This window comes from Piliocolobus tephrosceles, chromosome 16 (assembly GCF_002776525.5).
Source record: "Piliocolobus tephrosceles isolate RC106 chromosome 16, ASM277652v3, whole genome shotgun sequence".
Taxonomy (NCBI): domain Eukaryota; kingdom Metazoa; phylum Chordata; class Mammalia; order Primates; family Cercopithecidae; genus Piliocolobus; species Piliocolobus tephrosceles.
Window position 1 is genome coordinate 53657234 of NC_045449.1, and position 23406 is coordinate 53680639.

Consider the following 23406-nt stretch of genomic DNA (forward strand, 5'->3'; position numbering starts at 1 on the left):
AAAGTTACTTGTATGGTAATTCATATGCTGGGACTAGATAATTTGTTCTATAAGCTGATATGAATAAGAATTTATATTATAAATTGTATCCAGCAGTGGTACACTGCTTTGTCTCCTAATGTCAGCCAGGATTTTTTTTGTTTGTTTGTTTGTTTGAGACGGAGTTTTGCTCTTGTTGCCCAGGCTGGAGCGCAGTAGTGCAATCTTGGCTCACCACAACCTCTACCTCCCAGGTTCAAACGATTCTCCTGCCACAGCCTCCTGAGTAGCAGGGATTACAGGCATGTGCCACCACGCCTGGCTAATTTTATATTTTTAGTAGAGACGGGGTTTCTCCGTGTTGGTCAGGCTGGTCTCAAACTCTTGATCTCAGGTGATCTGCCTGCCTCGGCCTCCCAAAGTGCTGGGATTACAGGCGTGAGCCACCGCACCTGGCCTATGAGCAAGTTTTTAAATCCTTTTTTTTTTTCTTGAGACGGTTTCGCTCTTTTTGCCCAGGCTGGAGTGCAATGGCGTGATCTCAGCTCACCGCAACCTCCGCCTCCTGGGTTCAAGCGATTCTCTTGCCTCTGCCTCTTGAGTAGCTGGGATTACAGGCATACGCCACCGTGCCTGGCTAATTTTTGTGTTTTTAGTAGAGACGGGGTTTCTCCATGTTGGTCAGGCTGGTCTTGAACTCCTGACCTCGAGTGACCCACCCGCATCAGCCTCCCAAAGTGCTGGGATTACAGGCGTGAGCCACCGCACCCGGCCAAGTTTTTAAATCTTATAATGCTGCACATAATCCTGAGACTGATGTGAAAATATCTGGAGTAGGAAAACTACAGAGTTGTCTTAGGCTGCAGATGGTCCTGTGTGTGATAACAAAATTGAGTTATTAAGAAGAAGAAGTTATCTTTAGGCCATAAATGACTTTATGGTTTCTGTTCTTTGCCATGGCCTTGGGGGTTTTGCTGAGCATCTGGTTTTAAGGAAGTTACCTTATTTCCCCTTTGAATGTTCTCAGTCTTCCTTCTATGTTAATGCCTTCTGGGTCTCATTAATATCATACCAAGTAGGTGCACTTGTGTCTAGACTTCATGACCTTATGCTTGGACTAAAGGAACCTCCAGACTTAACTGGATCTCTCCCTGTCACAGTCTTTCTGCATCAGGGACATTGAGAGGCCCGGCCAGATGGAAGCTGTGGGAGGCAAGGGTGGACAGCCTAAGTGGGAACTGAGGGTGATGGACCTAGGGAAAAATTGGGCTTGACACCTTCCAAGTTAAGAAGCTGCTGTCACTCCAGGATTTCAAGCATGAGAGAGACACATGGAAAGCCGTTTTCACAGAGGTGAGTCCCACAGCTATATAGAGTTCAGGTGATACAGAAAGATTGTGAAGGCAGAGAGATCCAGAAAAGGCTGGAGGGGTAAGGTCATGAAGTCTGGATGTGAGCCTTTCTCCCAGGAACAGGAAGAAATAGGAGAATCTGAAGACGTTCTATGAAGGGAAATGACAGCATGTGATTTCAGATCACTTTCTGCCTGTATATATGCATATATACAGTATCTCTCTGTGAGATGAGAGTAATATTTATAATAACTCCCAGGCATTTTGAGACCCTGAAGTCTTTCTGAATTATAAATGGTATTTACCATAATGTTAATGGAAAAATGTATTTTACGTTGTTTTAATTCTTGGGGTTTTGGGGGTTTTTTTTGTTGTTTTTTTTTGAGACAGTGTCTGGCTGTATTGCCCAGGCTGGAGCATAGTTGTGTGATTTTGGCTCACTCTAGCCTCCTCCCAGGCTTCAAGCCACCCTCTCAACTCAGCCTCCCAAGTAGTTGGGACTACAAATGTGCACCACCACACCTGGCTAATTTTTGGATTTGTGGTAGAGATGGGGTTTCACCATGTTGCCCAGGCTGGTCTCAGACTCCTAGCTCAAGTGATCCGCCTGCCTCGGCCTCCCAAAGTGTTGGGATTGTGGGCATAACCCACCATGCCAGACCTTTCAGTTCTTTGAGAATTGGTTATCTAGAATATACAGTTAAAATTATCCCTGCGTTTAGCTGATCCTACAGATTAGGATTCACTGTACTCAGGTTGGACTCCTAATTTTGACTTTTCTTTTTTTTTTCCCCTTTGCTTTTTCTTTTCTTTTCTTTCTTTCTTTTTTTTTTTTTTTAAGACAAGAGTCTCACTCTGTCTCCCAGGCTGGAATGCAGTGGCGCCATCTCCACTCATTGCAAGCTTCGCCTCCCAGGTTCACGCCATTCTCCTGCCTCAGCCTCCCGAGTAGCTGGGACTATAGTCGCCCGCCACCACGCCTGGCTAATTTTTTTGTATTTTTAGTAGAGACAGGGTTTCACTGTGTGAGCCAAGATGGTCTCGATCTCCTGAGCTCGTGATCTGCCCGCCTCCGCCTCCCAAAGTGCTGGGATTACAGGCGTGAACCACCGTGCCTGGCCTTCTTTTTTTTTTCTGAGATGGAGTCTTGCTCTGTCGCCCAGAGCTGGGGTGCAGTGGCGCGACATTGGCTCACTGCAACCGCCGCCTCCCGGGCTCAAGCAATTCTGCCTCAGCCTCCCAAGTAGCTGGGATTACAGGCACATGCCACCACGCCTGGCTAATTTTGTATTTTTAGTCGAGACGGGGTTTCACCATGTTGGTCAGGCTGGTCTTGAACTCCTGACCTCATGACCTGCCCGCCGTGGCTTCCCAAAGTGCTGGGATTACAGGCATAAGCCACCACGCCCAGCCAGTTTTGACTTTTCAGTGTAGCTAAGAGGCTGAGCATGGTGGCTCACACATGTAATCCCAGCACTTTGGGAGTTCAAGGCAGGAGGATCACTCAAACCTAGGGTTTGAGACCAGCCTGGGTAACATAGGGAGACCCCGTCTCTATTTTTTAAATTAAAAACAAAATTAATGAGGCTAAGAAACTATTTGCTTCATTGATTGGATGTGTCATGTAGGGAAAAGCAGCATAAGGAAGTCCCCTTGATCACATGCACACATGTACACTTGCATACACACACATGTTTCTTATAATCTATGGCAGGAGTGACTGGGTGCTATTGTTATTTTAGTTTCCCAAGATTCTTAATGCTGGGTTTTGCCAGTGGTGATCCCTCAGTCTGAGCTTGCCAACAGTTGTCCTCAATTCTGCAGACCTGATTTAGGCATTTCTTTTTTTTCCCTTTTTTTTGAGACGGAGTTCTGCTCTTGTTTCCCAGGCTGCAGTGCAGTGGAGCAATCTCAGCTCATAGCAACCTCCACCTCCCGGGATCAAGCGATTCTCCTGCCCTAGCCTCCCGAGTAGCTGGGATTACAGGCATGCACCACCACGCCCAGCTTATTTTGTATTTTTAATAGAGACAGACTTTCTCCATGTTGGTCAGGCTGGTCTTGAACTCCGGGCCTCAGGTGATCCGCCTGCCTCGGCCTCCCGAAGTGCTGGGATTGCAAATGTGAGCTACCTCGCCCAGCCTTTTCCTTTTTTTTTGAGACAGAGTCTCTCCCTCTGTCGCCCAGGCTGGAGTGCAGTGGCATGATCTCGGCTCACTGCAAGCTCCGCCTCCCGGGTTCACACGATCCTCCTGCCTCAGCCTCCCACGTAGCTGGGACTACAGGCACCCGCCACCACGCCAGGCTAATTTTTTGTGTTTTAAGTAGAGGCAGGGTTTCACCGTCTTAGCCAGGATGGTCTTGATCTGACCTCGTGATCCGCCTGCCTTGGCCTCCCAAAGTGCTGGGATTATAGGCATGGGCCACTGCACCCAGCCACCTTTTCCTTTTTTTTGAGACAGGGGCTGTCTCTGTCATCCAGGCTGGGGTACAGTGACGTGATCTCAACTCACTGCAGCCTCCACCTCCTGGGTTCAAGCGGTTCTCCTGCCTCAGCCTCCTGAGTAGCTGGGAGTACAGGCATGTGCCACCAGGCCCCAGCTAGTTTTTGTATTTTTAGTAGAAACAAGGTTTTGCCATGTTGGCCAGTCTGGCCTCAAACTCCTGACCTCAAGTGATCCACCTGCCTCAGCCTCCCAAAGTGTTGGAATTACAGGTTTAAGCTACTGCACCTGGCCGATTTAGGCATTTCTCGTGATTGACCATTTTGGACACAGATTGCAGGAATGTTAATGTGCCTTTTTCCTCATCCCTCACTCCCTTTTCGTACTGTCTTGTGCTCCAGATCCAACTGGGGAAAATCATGAAACCTAATACCTTTGGGAGGTGGAGGAAGGAAGGGCAACGCATTCCAGAAAGCCCACCACTGCCTTTTGGCTGTCATCCTTTTACATTCAGAGTTCAAGGAAGTATTGTGGTATGAATGCCTTGTTAACAATTATCATTCGCGTTTGGTGCCATTACCCTGGCAATCTAAAGAAAATGAGCAACATAAAAGCAAGAACGGAAAAGGCCCTTTCACACAAATAGGACATCCCTTGCCCAGCACTGTCTCCCTGAAAGCCGAGGGGGCGCGAGTCAGGAGGAGTGCTGGTGTCCTCCAAATGCCCTTTCTGGACCTGGGTTCTTCAGCCTGCTTCTGAAGCCAAAGGCTTGATTAAGGAAGGTCTGACTCCACAGAAAGCTCTTTGTCATGGGTGGCACAAAACAGATTTTTAAAAAAAAATCCTGCATCAGTATTTACTTTTTGTTACAGTGGTTTGAGTCCAGCCAATGACACTGGAGCCAAAAAGAAGAAAAAGAAACAAAAAAAGAAGAAAGAAAAAGGCAATGAGACAGATTCAACCCAGGATCAGCCTGTAAAGGTAACAAGGAGGCTCTGTTTTTTGTGACTGAGTCACTTTTTCACATGAGAGAGTTTTGAGGTGAATGTATAAGAACAACTTGGATTGACATTCTCCACTGGTATTACTTCAAGATGGAAGAGTTGGATCCCACTGCTGTCCTCTGCTGCCCTAGACCTAGGTGATGAAACTGCTCTCAGTACCCTAAAAGACACGGCAAGTCAGACACTGACTCCCAAGCATGGTGCCCATCAGAATGGACAGGTGCATACTGCATGTGCTGCTGTGCCAGTGCCCCGGGGAGCTACGTGTGACAGCCCCTGGTGCCTAGAGCAGTGATTCTCTGTCTTAAGTCCCCACCACTCTGACAATGAGAGGCCCCCATTTCTTTTTGAGACAGGGTCTTACTCTGTTGCCCAAGCTAGGGTGCAGCCTCCACTCCTGGGCTCAAGTGATCCTCCCACCCCAGCCTCCCAAGTAGCTGGACCTGCAGGTGCATGCCACCACACCTGTCCAATTTTTTTTTTTTTTAATTTTTTGTAGAGATGGAGTCTCACTGTGTTACCCAAGCTGGGTCTTGAACTCCTGGGCTCAAGCAGTCCTCCTGCCTCAGCCTCCCAGAGTGCTGGGATTACAAGCATGAGCCACTGCATTCAGCCAGAGACCTCTTCTTAAGACCTTTATGTATTTGCAAACATTCTCTTAATGCCATAGTCATTATAATGAAAACCATGAGTCCCACAGAGTCTTTCTGAGTTCTACTCCATGAGAACCACTGGCCTAAGGCTTACAACCTGAGAGTGATGCACTGGCATGAAACCCAGAGATATGGGTAAGGATCGTTTTGTTTCTTAAATAAAACAACATTACAAAATAAAACAATTTCAGGTAAGTGTTGTCTTCCTCAAAGTAGCTGACAGGGGCAAGGGGACAACTCAAACATATTCATAATTCACCTTTTAAAACTGTCTCTGAGACCAGGCACGGTGGCTCATGCCTATAATCCCAGCACTTTGGGAGGCCAGTGCGGGTGGATCACCTGAGGTCAGGAGTTTAAGACCAGCCTGGCCAAAATGGTGAAATCCCATCTCTACTAAAAATACAAAAAATTAGCTGGGCATGGTGGCAGGCGCCTGTAATACCAGCTACTTGGGAGGCTGAGGCAGGAGAACCGCTTGAACCCAGGAGGTGGAGGTTGCAGTGAGCTGAGATCGTGCCACTGCACTCCAGCCTGGGCAACACAGTGAGACTCTGCCTCAGAAAATAAAAATTAAGTGGCCAGTCACGGTGGCTTACACCTGTAATCCCAGCATGTTGGGAGGCCAGGGTGAGTGGATCACGAGGTCAGGAGTTTGAGACCAGCCTGGCCAACATGGTGAAACCCCACCTCTACTAAAGATACAAAAAAAAAAATTAGCCAAGCGTGGTAGCACGTGCCTGTAATCCCAGCTACTCAAGAGGCTGAGGCAGGAGAATCGCTTGAACCCAGGAGGTAGAGGTTGCAGTGAGCTGAGATTGCACCATTGCACTTCAGCCTAGGCAACAGGGCGAGATTCCATCTCAAAAAAATAAATAAATAAATAAAATTTTTAATAATAAAAAAAGAACTGCCTCCGAAACAGTTTATAAGCCTCTCAAAAGTCCATTCTCATTCCAGTATACCCACGTTTTGCTTTCTGCCTCAAATGTCATGCTTCAACTTGAATCTACTACTTTATTGAGATATGACTTCAAGTAATTTTTTGCTATTTCAAATATAAAACCCACTATGAAAAAAATACCATTATTATTTAATACCATGTTGCACTTCATTTAAATTAGCTCCAAACCAACTATCACCATCCCTACAAGGTAGGTGAGGGTCTTCCCTTTTTTTTTTTTTTTTTGAGACGGAGTCTCGCTCTGCCGCCCAGGCTGGAGTGCAGTGGCGTGATCTCGGCTCACTGCAAGCTCCGCCTCCCGGGTTCATGCCATTCTCCTGCCTCAGCCTCCCGAGTAGCTGGGACTACAGGCTCCCACCAACACACCCGGCTAATTTTTTGTATTTTTAGTAGAGATGGGGTTTCACTGTGTTAGCCAGGATGGTCTCGATATCCTGACCTCTTGATCCACCCGCCTCGGCCTCCCAAAGTGCTGGGATTACAGGCGTGAGCCACTGCGCCCGGCCTGGGTCTTCCCTTTTTATTTATTTAGTTTATTTTTGAGACTCTGTCGTTCAGGTTGGAGTGCAGCAGTACGAACATGGCTGACCGCAGCCTCAACCTCCTGGGCTCAAGCAGTCTTCCCACCTCAGCGTCCCAAGTAGCCGGGACTACAGGTGCACACCACAACACCCGGCTCATTTTTTGATTGTTTGTAGACAAAGGGTCTCCCCACGTTGCCTAGGCTGATCTCTAACTCAGGCTCAAGAGATCTAGCTGCCATGGCCTCCTAAGTTGCTGAGATTACAGGAGTGAGCCACTATACATGGCCAATAATTTATTTAATAAACAGCAAGGGGAAGAAAATTAAAATGCCACCTCCCAGGACTAAGCAATATGAACATATTAGTTTATATTGTTTCTTTCCTTTATTACCTAAGTGAAAAATAGAAAAGTAAATAAAAGTATTAGAAGAAAATGTATGTATTTTTATTAACCTAAGTCTGACATAGGACCCAGAAGCCATAAAACAGAAATTGACAAATATAAAACTTTGTAGAAGTCAAAAGATAAACAACAATCTGGGAAAATATTTGCAACATATGTATTAGTTTAAAATGATTGAATAGGCAGTTCAAAAAGAAAAAAATGTTTAATCAGTGAATAAGATGGTTAAAGTCATAATGGAAGAAATGACCATTAAAGCGATAATTTTTTCTCTTAGATTGGTATAGATTAAGGCTTGGTAAATTTTTTTTTTTTAAATAGGGACAGTGGTCTCACTATATTGCCCAGACTGGCCTTGAACTCTTGGGCTTAAGCAGTCCTGCTGCCTCAGCCTTCCAAAGTCCTGGGATTACAGGTGTGAGCCACCACGCTCAACTGAGGCTTAGTAAATGTAATGGTGAGGGTCTGGAGCTACTCTCTTACACTGTTCGTTGGATTATTGATAGTCTCTTTTTAGAGAGCAAATTGATGATAAATAATTTCAAAAGTGCATACCTTTTGACCCAGCAAGCCTCTTTCTTAACTTCATCCTACAGAAATATATATCCCAGTGGGTAAAAATAGATGTATAAGAAAATTTATGCTGGGTGTGGTGGCCTATAATCCCAGCATTTTGGGAGGCTGAGGTGGGCAGATTGCTTGGGCCCAGGAGTTCGAGGCCAGCCTGGGCAACACATTGAGACCCCCATCTCAACAAAAAAACAAACAAAAAAATTATCTGGGCCTGGTGGCACATGCCTATAGTCCCAGCTACTCAAGAAGCTGAAGTGGGAGGATCCCTTCAGCCCATGAGTTTGAGGCTGCAGTGAGCCGTGATTGTGCCACTGCACTCCAGCCTGGGCGACAGAGTGAGACCCTGTCTCGAAAAGAAATTCACTGCAACATTCTTGTATTACTGAAGAACAAAATCACTAAAATGCCCATGAGTAGGGGGCTGGCTAAATATACTGTGGTCCATACATACAGTGGATACAGCAGATTTAGTTGGTAGAATGGGTTTTCATGTGTTTCCATCTGGAAAGGTCTCTAAGACATAGCTTTAAAGAGCAGTTTGTACGATAATATTATATGATCCACTTTTAGTTTTTGAAAAGTGTGTGTGTGCATTTGGAACTTGCATGCAAAAAAGTCTGGAATTATATTTGCCTCTTCTCACCTTCCCAAGTGAAGACTGTTGATGACAAGCATTATATTTGGGGGATGGGATTATTGGGTGTTTACTTTCTATGGGTCTTACACATTTCTGCATTGTTTGAAATTTACATTGAGCATGTATTACTTTTGCCATCAAACAACATAAGACTAGTAAGGAGAGAAACCCTGCAGGCAGCACCCACCCATCATACAGCTCATTGTCAACCACTTTTTTCTTCAGTTGTAATGACGTCTGGGATTAGGACAGAGGAACCAAAAACCCTTTCTTTGAGTTGTACCCCGTAACTCTTTTTTTTTTTTTTTTTTTTTTTTTGAGATGGAGTCTTGCTCTGTCACCCAGGCTGGAGTGCAGTGGCGCAATCTTGACTCACTGCAACAACTGCCTCCCAGGTTCAAACAATTCTCCTGTCTCAGCCTCCTGAGTAGCTGGGATTACAGGGACATGCCGCCATGCCTGGCTAATTTTTTGTATTTTAGTAGAGACAGGGTTTCACCGTGTTGCCAAGGCTGGTCTCGAACTACTGAGCTCAGGCAGTCCACCTCCCTCGGCCTCCCAAAGTGCTAAGATTACACCACCGCGTCCAGCGTAAAGACTGTCATTCAGAGACCTTACCATTTTATAGCAGCACACGTCTTTTTTTTTTTTTTGAGACGGAGTCTAGCTTTGTCACCCAGGTTGGAGTGCAATGGCACCATCTCGGTTCACTGCATCCTCCACCTACCAGTTTGAGGTAATTCTTCTGCCTCAGCCTCCCCAAATCGCTGGGATTACAGGTGCCTGCCACCATACCTGGCTAATTTTTGTATTTTTAGTAGAGACAAGGTTTCACCATGTTGGTCGGGTGGGTCTTGAACTCCTAACCTCAAGTGATCCACCTGCCTTGGCCTCCCAAAGTGCTAGGATTACAGGCATGAGCCGCTGCACCCAGCCCCCCTTAACTCTTGAACTTATAATAAATCAAAAGTCATACTAATATAATGCGCCTTTTCTCTCCCCAACTTTGTCTTGTCCAGATGAACTCTTTGCCAGCAGAGAGGATCCAGGAAATACAGAAGGCCATTGAGCTGTTCTCAGTGGGTCAGGGACCTGCCAAAACCATGGAGGAGGCTAGCAAGCGAAGCTACCAGTTCTGGGATACGCAGCCTGTCCCCAAGCTGGGTATGTATATGCTTGCTTTCTTTGCCAGGTCGGGGTGAGGGATCTGCCTCAGCTGTGCCTTCATGAGGGTTTCATGCTGAATTATTGTAGGGAGGGCAGTAGAGTCCTGGAGTTCCTTGGTAGTTGTTTTCAGAGGGTGGTCTTTAAAAATGCAGCATAAAGACTATCATTCAGGCCGGGCGCGGTGGCTCAAGCCTGTAATCCCAGCACTCTGGGAGGCCGAGACGGGCGGATCACGAGGTCAGGAGATCGAGACCATCCTGGCTAACACTGTGAAACCCCGTCTCTACTAAAAAATACAAAAAACTAGCCGGGCGAGGTGGCGGGCGCCTGTAGTCCCAGCTACTCCGGAGGCTGAGGCAGGAGAATGGCGTAAACCTGGGAGGCGGAGCTTGCAGTGAGCTGAGATCGGGCCACTGCACTCCAGCCTGGGTGACAGAGCGAGACTCCGTCTCAAAAAAAAAAAAAAAGACTATCATTCAGAGACCTTACCATTTTATAGCAGCACACATTGAGAACAAATAATGATTCTTGCCAACAGCAGTGGCTCACACCTATAATCTCAGCAGTTTGGGAGACTGAGGTGGGAGGATTGTTTGAGCCCAAAAGTTCGAGACTAGCCTGGGCAACATAGAACCTTGTTTCCACAAAAAGTAAAAAAAAAAAAAAAAAAAAAATGCACCTGTAGTCCCAGCTACTCAGGAGGCTGAGGTGGGAAGATCGCTTGAACCTGGGAGGTCAAGGCAGCAGTGAGCTGAGATCAGCCTACATGACAGGAGTGAGACCCCCAACTCAAAAAATGAACAAACCAAAAAACCCCCCAAAAAACAGAACTGTTGGCACATGAAGAGTGGGAATGTCTGCCCAGAGGTCTTTTTTCCATTTAGGTTTATAGAGAGTTTGTCTTGTTTGTCTGGGCACATGTTTATTCCTGGAATGGGCAAAGTCCCCAGCCTCTTCCTCTTTGTCTCCTAGCCAATGCATGCTTACTAAATGCAAAGTGGTTTGAGATTTTGCTTAGCAGTGATGGTTCAACACCGGGAATACCATATATAGGTTTCATCAACACCCCTTAAAAAGCTATAATGAACTGCTAAAGGGGTGGAATAAGCAGATTGTCTAAAAGGATTCTAGAAGGGACTGGATCCTGTTAGACGTGCCTGCCAAGACTGAGCCAAGCCAACCTTGATGGCTAACTTCAGGACTCAGCTGACAAAGTTTCTGAAGTAGTTGTATCATGATTCTGGACCCATTGGTGGCCTAGTTCCTGTTTTCTTGTGACTGGGAAAGTAAGTATGTTGAAAAAAAAAAACATGTTCCAACACCAAATGTAAATGACTTTCAGCTCGTCCACATTACTTCTTCTCTCCAGAAACACAATGAGACTTGACTAGTGTGTTCAGTGCAGAGCAGGAGGGTAGGGCAGGGCCTGGCAGGGTAGGGCCAAAGACTGGTGAGGGGAAGAAGGCAGCCGTGCCCAAGGAGCTTTGTCTGCTGCGGAGGTTGGGAGCAGCTACTCCATGAGGCCTGCAGACCTGCAGGATGGGCATTGCCTAATTGCTAGTAGAAATGCAGTTTGTCAGGCCCCACCCCAAAGCTGCAGAATCAGAACTGCCAGAGGATTTCTGTCCATTTTGAAAGTTTGAGAAGCTCTGCTCTAGAGCGGATGCAGTTCTCAGAAGCTTGTTCACGACAGAAGCAAGCTGAGTAGGTGCATCCCCACAGGTGAGGGAGAGCAGAGCACTGCCCGGCTGGACAAGAGGGGTGCTGATTCCCCCATCACCTTGTGTGTTTGGCTGCCCTCATCGGCCAGGTCCCAGGCCCACTGGCTAAGCCCTCCAGCAAGGCTTTGGGCCGCAGGGTGGGGTCCCAGTGACCAGGTTCTCGCTGAGGAGCAGGAACGATGTAGAGAGCCACACATCTCATCTCCGAATGAAATCCCTGATGAGGTGTTATGTGGTGGCTGCCATATATCTTGGCTGTGTTTTCAGATGGCATTTTGGAGTTTTGGTTTGATTTTATTTTTCCTGAGGAATTTGCAAATGAGTAACCTTGGCTACATTCTTCACAGATAGTGTCTCCTGGTAAAGAGGCAGACTGAGGCCAGGCGCAGTGGCTCATGCCTGTAATCCCAGCACTTTGGGAGGCTGAGGCGGGCGGATCACCTGAGGTCAGGAGTTTGAGACCAGCCTGGTCAACATGGTAAAACCTTGTCTCTACTAAAAATACAAAAACTAGCTGGGCGTGGTGGCACGGGCCTGCGATCCCAGCTACTCGAGAGTCTGAGGCCAGAGAATTGCTTGAACCTGGGGAGATGGAGGTGGCAGTGAGCTGAGATCGCACCACTACACTCCAGTCTGGGCAGCAGAGCAAGACTGCATCTCAAAAATAAATTAAAAAAAGAAAAGAAAAAGAAAAAAAAGAGGCAGATTGGGATTAATTTGCTTCTGTTCCTCTTCAGCCCAGCAATACTTTGTTTTCCTCTCACCTGTAAATGTAGAAAGTGCTTCAGTTTAGTTCTCAGAAAGCTCAAGAGAAAACCACACAGTTGCTCATACAGGCCCTGACACTTTGAGGAAGGAGGAACAAGGTCTGGGTTTATTTCTTCTGACTTTGCCTCCTGTGCAGTGTGTGGTGTGGGACTCTGTGGAACAGCGGTTGCACTGAGCATCTGACTAGTCTGTCTTTGAGGTCCAGGGTCAGTCAAGCCCCAATTAGGTTCCTTTGTTTGTGTCAGCCTGTAGAAAGTGCCACCTTGGCAGGTGTGTTAGCCTGCATGGCTGAGGCATCACCCTAGTTCTGAGTTTTCTCAGGGGTGGTGTTATCTACAGCTTCTTGCCCTAATTTTTTTTCATGTAAATGGAGGACTAATGATTATAAATCTCATGCATTGTGTTTTTACAGCACTCCCCACCTTCTTGGGAGAGTTTTAATTAGATGGTATTCCGCTAAAAAGACCTACAAGTCTCTCCCTCTCTCTTATTTATTTATTTATTTATTTTTGAGACAGAGTCTCACTCAGTCTGTCACCCAGGCTGGAGTGCAGTGGCGCGATCTCAGCTCACTGCAACCTCTGCCTCCTGGGTTCAAGCTATTCTCTGCCTCAGCCTCCCAAGTAGCTGGGATTATAGGTGCCCGCCACCACGCCCGGCTAATTTTTGTATTTTTAGTAGATATGGTGTTTCACCATCTTGGCCAGGCTGGTCTTGAACTCCTGACCTCGTGATCCACCTGCCTCAGCCTCCCAAAGTGCTAGGATTACAGGCGTGAGCCGCCGCACCTGGCCCTCTCTTTTATTTTCTTGAGACAGGATCTCGTTCTGCTGCCCAGGCTGGAGTGCAGTGGCATGATATGGCTCTCTACAGCCTTAATCTCCTGGGCTCAAGCAATCCTCCCACCTTAGCCTCCTGAGTAGCTGGGACTACAGGTGCCTGCCACCATGCCTGGATAATTTTTAAATTTTTTGTGGAGATAGGGTTTCACTATGTTGCCCAGGCTGGTCTCAAACTCTTAGGCTCAAGCTGTCCTCCTGTTTCAGCCTCCCAAAGTGCTGGGATTACAGGCGTGAGCCACTGCACCTGGCTGAGACCTGCAATTCTTTAGAAGCTTAAAATTATCCTAGGTTTTTTATTTTAAGCTTGGAAAGGCCTTCTTAGGCTGGGTGTGATGGCTCAATGCCTATAATCCCAGCACTTTGGGAGGCCAAAGCAGGAGGATTGCTTGAGCCCAGCAGCTCAAGACCAGCCTGGACAACAGGGTAAGACCTCGTCTCTACAGAAAAATTTAAAAATTAGCCAGACAGGCCGGGCACGGTGGCTCAAGCCTGTAATCCCAGCACTTTGGGAGGCCGAGACGGGCGGATCACGAGGTCAGGAGATCGAGACCATCCTAGCTAACACAGTAAAATCCCGTCTCTACTAAAAAAAATACAAAAAACTAGCCGGGCGAGGTGGCGGGCACCTGTAGTCCCAGCTACTCGGGAGGCTAAGGCAGGAGAATGGCGTAAACCCGGGAGGCGGAGCTTGCAGAAGCTGAGATCCGGCCACTGCACTCCAGCCTGGGCGACAGAGCGAGACTCCGTCTCAAAAAAAAAAAAAAAAAATTAGCCAGATATGGTAGCACATGCATGTGGTCCCAGTTTCTCAGGAGGGTGAGGTGAGAGGATCATTTGAGTCCTGGGGGTCAAGGCTGGAGTGAACCATGATTGTGCCACTGCCCTCCAGCCTGGGTGACTGAGCGAGTCCCTGTCTCAAAGATTAAAAAATAAATAAATAAAAAGGAATGGCCTTAGCAGAACTGTTTTTAGTCTGTATAACAACTGTAAGAGCCCTCAGATGAACTTTTGATCCCCCTCTTCAGATCATGTCATTCTTTTTAAAGTCACCCTTTTCCCACTCATGTCAATGGAAGCAGTATCCTTTTCTGCCTTTGGTCAGTGGAATGCAGTGTGGCCACTCTGTTTTAAAAAGTAACTGTCACAGGGGAGGATGTGCACTCACCTGGTTTCCATGGGTCCCAGGGGGAAGCTTCCCCTCTCTTTTCCCTCTCCCTGGTTTTTGTTTGGTTTAATGTTTTCATTAAAGCATCTCAGACATTCTCATTTCTCCGAAGTCCTTCACAATTGCATCGCATTGCTTAGTTTGGGGTCTTTGATGTTTGATGTCACAGAAAGAATTTTGGGGAAGAGTGTGCAGAAAGAAACCCATTGAAAGCTCAGGGTTTTCTTTAAACTTCCAGATTCTTTTAACGCAAGTTCGAAGTGTCATCTTTAGTCATTTATTCGTTCATGTCGGCCTTGAGAGAATCGGCTGCATTCTTGATGTGCTCTGCAGAACAGCCTTCCACCCCTGCTCAGCAGGAGGTACTCAGAGGCCATTGTAAGGGAGAGGGCAGGCTGCTCCCCACAGAGCAGGACAAGCAGAGGCCATGATGCTGGCACCAGACCAAGGACAGCATAGGAGCCTTGGGCTGCTTCTTGGCATCAAGGGTACTCCACAGTGGGAGTCTAGTAAAAGTGGCTGCTCCCTTCTCAGTGTTTCCTGTAGCTCTACTTTTTCACACCCACCCTGCCCCACATAGTCCACCTGCAGCCTAACTGACTCCTAATTATCCTTGAGGTCTTGCCTTTACATATTTCCTCTGAGAGGTCTTTCCTGACACACACAGACACAGGTCCCGTAGCACCCTGTACTTCATCCTTACTGGCCCTTGCCATGCCGGGTGGGACGTGCCTCCTTGCTCGTCTCTTTGGTGTCCATGATGGTGAGGACCTGTGTCTGTTTCATTCGCCAGCCCCTGCCACAGAACTGGCACATTCTAGGATTCAGTGAACACTTGGTGAAGGAGTGAGGGAATGGAAGTGCCTATTGCGTGTAGGACATAGTAGCCAGCCTAAATGAGAAGATTTAGCCTTGAGGTTATTTTAGTACAGTAGGGAAGAACATCAGTATTCTTGGCCATGGAAATAATTAAAGGGGAAAAAAGGTTCTGAAGTGTATAGGGAAAGGTATAAATTCAATACAAGTTGGGAAATCAGCACCTAGATAAGACTAGAGGGTCTGGCCCTCAGCTTTGTAGGCTCAAAAATGTTTTTTTAATATACATAGCTGTCAGTTGGAAGCAGATTGACTTAAATTCACAAGAGCTACCTTATGAATAATCAAATGGTGGGTTTTGGCTGGGTGTGGTGGCTCATGCTATAATCCCAGCATTTGGGGAGGCCAAGGCAGGAGGATCACTTGAGTCTAGGAGTTTGAGACCAGCCTGGGCAACAGTAAGACCTCATCTCCCCTCTATGAAAAGTAAAATTAGCCAGGCGTGGTGGCGCATGCCTGTAGTCCCAACCCCTTGAGAGGCTGAGATGGGAGGATCGTTTGGGCCTAGGAGGTTGAGGCTACAGTGAACCAAGGTTACGCCACTGCATTCCAGCCTGGGCAACAGCAAGACCCCGTCTCACCTGGTCATGAGCTTCCTGACTAGGGAAGAAAAATATGACCTCTCTCCCAAGCAAACCTGTTCGGAAGCCTGATTACCAATAGAGCAGGCTGCTTCCCTGCTGTGTCCCTGCACTTTCCAGATCCTGACCCTCAGCACGTGGATAATGACTCATTTATTTACTTTTTCCCCAGAAGATGGTATGTCTTGTGAGGACAGGGACTTGGTCCTTTTTCCTGCTGTACACTAGGGGCTGGCATGGTCACTGAGTCACTAGTGCATGGTTGGTGCTCAGTAATGTGTCTGATGAAGAGGGTGAGATGATCAGTGCTGGCAGTGGTGTCGTGCACTGTGGCCTTATGCAGCTCTTTCCACCACCCTTGCCCCACAGATTCATTCTGGGAAGGTCTAGAACTGCCTGTTACATGTTAGAATGAAATGTTTGGACTTTGGGAGGCCGAGGCGGGTGGATCACTTGAGGCCAGGGGTTTGAAACCAGCCTGGCCAACATGGTGAAACCCCATCTCTACTAAAAAAAAACCTCCAAAATTAGCCGGTGCGGTGGCGGGCACCTGCAATTCCAGCCACTCGGGAGGCTGAGGCAGGAGAATCTTTTGAACCGGGGAGGTAAAGGTTGCAGTGAGTCAAGATCGCACCGCTGCACTCCAACCTGGGCGACAGAATGAGGCTCTGTCTCAAAAAAAAAAAAACAAAATTGGATCAAGAGTCTGAAAGTCAGTAAAAGCATGAATTGAGTGCCTAGTCTATACTGAGGCCTTTGCTAAGAACACTGTTACTGAGTTGGTCCCTTTTGAAGACGCTTGTTTTCCAAAATGCACTAAACATTGCATTCTTCCCAATGTAAACATGAGTGGGCTCACTGTAGAACCGAAATCATCCCAAGGGTGAAAATTCAGTGTGAATCTCTCAGCATTTATGAGTCCGATTGAGCTCGGATAGGAATGAGGGCTGTGTCTTTGGAGCACTCCCGCAGAGGAGGGGCCTATGCTGCTCAGGGAGGGGATGTTGTGTCACGGTGACTTCCCGGCAGCACTGTGTGGACTTGGTGATTCAGCCCAAAGGCACTTGCAGGACTCTAAACACTGAGGGCCTGAGTTGGCAGGAGCAGTTAACTGGCTCACACTGCTGAAAGCCAAGGCTGGCAGGGCCACAATTGAGCCTGGCGCCTAGAAGCCATCATCTGGTTCAGAAATGGGCCCAGTACATTGTTGTTGCTGTTGACACAAAAGCAGCCTTGTTGTGACTCCTTACAAACCCATCCAGATTGATGGGCCTGGGCCAGGGCCCTGACAACACTCTTTACACCAACCAGGAGGCAGGAAGCCAAATTACTAAAGATAAACGTTTGTCATTCAGTGACCCAAGGGAGATTTAAATGGATTTCCCAAACACGAACCACCTTGGATCCCAGTGATTGTCCTAAGGTTCTGCCATGAATTGGCCCTCAGTTAGGGGCTAAGGGTAGCTGGAAAGACGGTTTGCAGTTGCCAAGCACAGAATGTTCTTCAGATGGAGGGCTCCTAGGGACGAGGAATTTGCTCTGGTTGAGTTTTGAGCTGAGCCATTTACTGCCCTGAGGGGGCAAAGGGTGAGGCTCACAGCTGTGTTCTTCTTTCAGGTGAAGTGGTGAACACCCATGGCCCCGTGGAGCCTGACAAGGACAATATCCGCCAGGAGCCCTACACCCTGCCCCAGGGCTTCACCTGGGATGCCTTGGACCTGGGCGACCGCGGTGTGGTGAGTGGGCCCTCAGAAGGTTACACCTGCGGGTAGGAGCCACTTTCACAGTAAGCCCTGCAATCTCACCGAGACCACGTCTCCTCGAGCCCTAGAGAGCTGAGCCAAGGAGGTCTGAACCGACCCCCTTCTGTAACTTCCTGGAGTATGGCCAAGACTCCACATAAATAGCTCTTAGCTTTTCTGGCAGGTTGAAAGTTAACCTCTGTAGCTCCCCAACGTGGATACCTGTTTTTCATTTATTCTTTTTTGTTCATTCATTTATTTCCTTGTTTTCTTTCTAGTCTGTCTCCTGACTGGAGCAGCTGGGGCTGCTAAATGAGGCCCTGTCCTCCCCTTTCCACCCTGGCCACCCAGAGCCCCTTGTTTTGACCTGAGGGATTTATTTCCCTTGTAAAGAATGATGAAAATGTCGCCAGGCAAATCCCACCACTTTGAGAGGCCGAGGCAGGTGGACCATGAGGTCAGAAGTTTGAGACCAGACTGACCAACATAATAAAAGCCCGTCTCTACTAAAAATACAAAAAATTAGCCGGGTGTGGTGGTACACGCCTGTAATCCCAGCTACTTGGGAGGCTGAGGCAGGAGAATCACGTGAACCTGGGAGGGGGAGGTTGGAGGCTGCAGTGAACTGAGATCGCACCACTGTACTCCAGCCCAGGCAACAGTGTGAGACTCTGTCTCAAAAAAAAAAAAAAAAAAATTTTGTTTACATTTTCTTTTTTTTTTGAGACGGAGTCTCGCTCTGTTGCCTGGGCTGGAGTGGCAGTGGCATCATCTCAGCTCACTGCAGTCTCTGCCTCCTGGGTTTAAGCGATTCTCCTGCCTCAACCTTCTGAGTAGCTGGGATTACAGGTGAGTGCCACCATGTCCAGCTAATTTTTATATTTTTAGAAGAGGCGGTGTTTCACCATGTTGGCCAGGCTGGTTTCGAACTCCTGACCTCAGATGATCCTCCCACCTCGGCCTCCCAAAATGCTGGGATTACAGGCATGAGCCACTGTGCCTGGCCTTTTATTTGTTTATTTATTTTGAGACAGAGTCTGGTTCTTTTGCCCACGCTGGAGTGCAGTGGCACCATCTTGGCTCACCCCAACCTCTGCCTGCCGGGTTCAAGCGATTCTCCTGCCTCAGGCTCCCGAGTAGCTGGGATTACAACCATCTGTCACCGTGCCTGGCTAATTTTTGTGTTTTTAGTAGAGACAGGGTTTCACTATGTTGACCAGTCTGGTCTCTAACTCTTGACCTCGTGATCTGCCCGTCTGGGCCTCCCAAAGTGCTAGGATTACAGGCGTGAGCCACCGCGCCCAGCATTTTTTTTTTTTTTTTTTGAGGTGCAGTCTTGCTGTCTTTCAGGCTGGAGTGCAATGGTACCATCTCGGCTCGTGCAACCTCTGCCTCCTGGGTTCAAGCAATTCTCCTGCCTCAGCCTCCCCAGTGGCTGGGATTACAGGCATCTGCCACCACACCCAGCTAATTTTTTTATTTCTTAGTAGAGATGGGGTTTCATCTCATTGGCCAGGCTGGTCTTGAACTTCTGACCTCAGGTGATCTGCCCACCTCAGCCTCCCGAAGTGCTAGGATTACAGGCTTGAGCCACCACACCCGGCCAACAGAATTTTTTAATACCAAAGTTAGGCCAGCAGATGGAGATAGCTGAGAAGGCAGAAAAAGGCCTTTGTGGCTAGGTGTGGCTCACACCTATAATCCCAACAATTTGGGAGTCTAAGGTGGGAAGATCGCTTGAGCCCAGGAGTTCAAAATCAATCAGCCTGGTCCATATAGTGAGACTGCCCCCCTACAAAAGAAAAAATAGGCCGGGCGCGGTGGCTCAAGCCTGTAATCCCAGCACTTTGGGAGGCCGAGACGGGCGGATCACGAGGTCAGGAGATCGAGACCATCCTGGCTAACACGGTGAAACCCCGTCTCTACTAAAAAATACAAAAAACTAGCCGGGTGAGGTGGCGGGCGCCTGTAGTCCCAGCTACTCGGGAGGCTGAGGCAGGAGAATGGCGTAAACCTGGGAGGTGGAGCTTGCAGTGAGCTGAGATCCGGCCACTGCACTCCAGCCTGGGTGACAGAGCGAGACTCCGTCTCAAAAAAAAAAAAAAAAAAAAAGAAAAAATAATAATAGCCTGGCATGGTAGTATGCACCAGTAGTCTCAGCTACCCAGGAGGCTAAAGTAGGAGGATTGCTTGAACCCAGGAGTTGGAAGCTTCAGTGAGCCATGATCATACCAATGCACTCCAGCCTGAGTAACAGAGTGAGACCATATCTCGAAAAGAAAGGAAAAAAAGGCCTTTGTTTGAGCCAGATGGTAAAAATCAGACAAGGTGGTAAATAGCAGTGACTCTCTGTGGAGTAATTTCTTGACTAGCTTTGAGAGTCATCCCTCCACAGCACTTCACAGAAGTCGAGACCAGTGGCTCTCCCTTGTTGATGGCGCAGAATGATGAAGTGGTTGGTTAGTTAGGTGGCATTCTCGGTCTGCCACTCTGCTACGTGATGGCTCCGTTTTCTACTCTAACTAGGGTGCTTGCTGCAAGAGTTCCTACCATGCCAGGGGGCAGAGGGATTTGTGAGACTCCACGTCGTTTTTGGTGGTTTGCTTCATCCTTCTGAAAAGCCTAGAGCCCCAGGGTATTGGAGTTGGTCTCCTTCCTGGCAGAATACCTCCAAGTGAACTGCTTATTTCTTTACAGCTGAAAGAACTGTACACCCTCCTGAACGAGAACTATGTGGAAGATGATGACAACATGTTCCGGTTTGATTATTCCCCAGAGTTTCTTTTGTGGTAAGTTGTAGGGGCTTTCTTGAGGTTCTTGAGGGCAAGGTGTAGAGCAGAACCACCACAGGGCACCCGAGTTTTCATCCCTGCCAGGGGCCAACCTTTGAATGGCAAATTAGTGTGTCATTTTTGAGTTCCTGCATCTGAAGGAGACTTGCTTTCACTGGCGCTTAGAATTGCAACCTTGTTTAAGACAATTGACTGGGTGAGGGAGACCTTCGTAGAGTTGGTACCCAGGGAAGAGGTATGCATTGTCTGGTGACTTTATGTAAGAAAGGAAGGCGCATAAGACCTACTAAGACTGAAAGAAAAGAAGGCACATTTTCTGGCTGAGCCATCCACCTGCCCAGGCCATGTTTAATATCCAGGAAGAGAGAGGCATGCGCCGAAATAGAGAGGGACTACCTGAAAGGGAAGGAAGAATTTATACCAGAAGGAGGGAGACAGGAGACCAGAGCTCCAGGGTTGCCACAATCAGCTCTCAACCATGGGACCCACCGTCTTCTGAACCAAAGATGCCAGTCCCTTGGTTCAAGCTGTCAAAATGAACACACAGAAATTGGATCAGGCATGAAATCCTCAGTATGATAACCTTGGGTTGGATGAGTAACTAGGCCCAGTGGGATGAGTAGCCAGAAATAGTGATGGCTCGATTCCGTGTGTCCAGGAGGGCTTGGCCCTAAAGAGAATTCAGCTATTAACCCCCAGGGAGGTGGTAGCACCAGGTCAAAACCAAATTTGGCTGTGGAACCCAAACAGCTTGTCCAGCCTGCCGGAAGCAGCACAACAACCCCAGCCTCTCTTTTCCAGGGCTCTCCGGCCACCCGGCTGGCTCCCCCAGTGGCACTGCGGGGTTCGAGTGGTCTCAAGTCGGAAATTGGTTGGGTTCATTAGCGCCATCCCAGCAAACATCCATATCTATGACACGTAAGCACCAGCACCTACCTCCAACCCCCACAACACCGCCATCCTGCTTGGTCTGGGAGGGAGGAGGAAAAGGCTGAACAATGTGCCCCATGAAAGAAAGAGGGACAGTCTCAGGAAGGGAGGACGCCCAGCTGCTGGGACTGCAGATTCATCATAGGAACCCCCTGTTCTGCTCAGAGTCCCAGCTGGCTCCCTTGTTTGTGGCCCGGGTTGGAAGGAGCCCAGCCTGAGACCTGGTGTGCCTGCTCAGCAGAGGCTTGTTTTTATTATTTTTTAAATTTTATAGAGGCAAGGTCTTGCTGTTTTGCCCACGCTGGTCTCAAACTCCTGAGCTCAAGTGATCCACTCACCTCTGTCTCCCAAGAATGCTGGGATTATAGGCGTGAACCACCGTGCCTGGCCAGAGGCTTTTTTTAGTCTCACTGTGTTGCCTAGGCTGGAGTGCAGTGGTGCAATCTTGGTTCACTGCAACCTCCACCTCCAGGATTCAAACAATTCTCCTGCCTCAGCCTTCCAAGTAGCTGGGATTACAGGCATGCACCACCATACCTGGCTAATCAGAGGCTCATTTTTGAATGCCTGTACCAGTCACACATGGAAGCACTTGAACAGCAGCAGAAATGGACCAGAGCCAGTGTAACCCAGATTCAGATAGTCCTTGGGGCCTGTGATCTCTGCTCTTCATTTTCCCTGGAAGTGTCCAAACTATCTGCCTGCCACAGTCTTCAGGGCTTATCAGCTGTGTTATTGAGGGAATCAGAACCTTGAAACCCTAGAATTGCCTTGACCTGCCCCATGGGTTCCCTGTGCTGCTTCCCTGCATGCTAACGGTGGGATTCCCCAGCCGACTCCTAGGGATTCATCAGGGAGATACTGGTGGTGCCTTCAAATAAAGGCGTTTGCTTGAGTCCCACCTTCCTTTGGAAATAGACTCTGTTGAAGTAAGGCAGGCTCCTGGCCTGGTGGAGCGTGGTGGAGAGTCCCAGTACTGAGTGCAGGTGGCAGCTAAAAGTACACCTGTGCTGCAGACCTGGTCCTTCCAGGTGTGGCTGCATGTGCTTGAGGGGATCACCATTCCCTTCCCTGTTAAAAACCTTGTCACCTGGATGTTTCCCCCTCTTAGAGAGAAGAAGATGGTGGAGATCAACTTCCTTTGTGTCCACAAGAAGCTGCGCTCCAAGAGGGTGGCTCCAGTCCTGATCCGCGAGATTACCAGGCGGGTTCACCTGGAGGGCATCTTCCAAGCTGTTTACACTGCCGGGGTGGTACTACCAAAGCCCGTTGGCACCTGCAGGTAAAACTGTCTTCCTGTAAGTCCTTTAAAATACTGGTGTCTGCACTCTAGTTGAGGAGCATGGGCCACTGTGAGTTACAGCTCCGCCTTTAGCATCCCACCTCTGGAGTATCGGTAAGGCGGGCACCTGGTGCCTGCAGGAGCCAGACCGGGAGCGTGGAGAGGGCAGGAGGGTTGTAGGGATGGCAGGCGGGCAAGTCTGTCCCTGCCTTGTCTGGAGGGCTCTGGTGTCTGCTGGCTGCTGCTATTTGGAGATGGTGGGGGGTTACTGGTGGTTTTTGTTTGTTTTTAGGGATGAGCTCAAATCTGGATTTTTATGGGAAATGTCCTAAAATTTGAAATGGTTGGCTCAATTTGTTTTGAATATTGTGTGCACCAAATAGAGCAAGTCTGCTATATGATCTAAGGGCAACCTCTGCCTTAGAAAGTTGTTTGAAACAGTTGAATAATCTCTCCCTAGAGAACTTTAAAAGTAAAAACACCAGGTGTGAAGGCAGAAGAGGAGGAGGGAGGAGGGTGAGTGCCTCTGCCATCATCTTCTGGGCATGACTTGATTCTAGGAGTGAGGATTGCTCTCCCCAGGCAACCGCTGTAGCAAAGGAATAGTTTTGGAAATTCAGCAAGAAAAATAGGGAGAAAGAAGATCTAGGAGGAGCTTTGGCAGCACTCACTGGGGGGAGGCTTGGAGAGCAGGGTGACACCCCTGGCTCCGGAGGCACCTGATGTGTCTCTCACGCCACCTGCTGGCCAGCTGGGGTCTCCCTGCCATTGTCCTTGTAATAGGGATTGGCCAGAACCCTGAGGACAGGACATTTGTGTCCCCACAGGTATTGGCATCGGTCCCTAAACCCACGGAAGCTGATTGAAGTGAAGTTCTCCCACCTGAGCAGAAATATGACCATGCAGCGCACCATGAAGCTCTACCGACTGCCAGAGGCCAGTGGTGTCCCGGGTGGTGGACAGAGAGAGGGCAAGGAGAGCCTGGCTGTCAGCAGGAGAGAAGGGCT

At 48.4% G+C, this 23406-nt stretch overlaps 1 protein-coding gene across 5 annotated transcripts in view; it reads left to right on the forward strand.

The window, feature by feature from the left end:
* NMT1 (N-myristoyltransferase 1) overlaps positions 1-23406 on the forward strand; it is a 47397-nt gene that overhangs the window by 14627 nt on the left and 9364 nt on the right. For all 5 annotated transcript variants that reach the window (XR_002726203.1, XR_002726204.1, XM_023191463.2 and 2 more), the window contains exons 2-8: positions 4648-4756; positions 9553-9697; positions 17271-17389; positions 20093-20184; positions 20989-21105; positions 22229-22399; positions 23227-23335. Coding sequence is in view for 3 of the 5 variants with exons in the window: in XM_023191463.2 (XP_023047231.1) it covers positions 4648-4756; positions 9553-9697; positions 17271-17389; positions 20093-20184; positions 20989-21105; positions 22229-22399; positions 23227-23335 (862 nt within the window). In the remaining 2 variants the exon portion in view is untranslated. The remainder of the gene's footprint in view (positions 1-4647; positions 4757-9552; positions 9698-17270; positions 17390-20092; positions 20185-20988; positions 21106-22228; positions 22400-23226; positions 23336-23406) is intronic.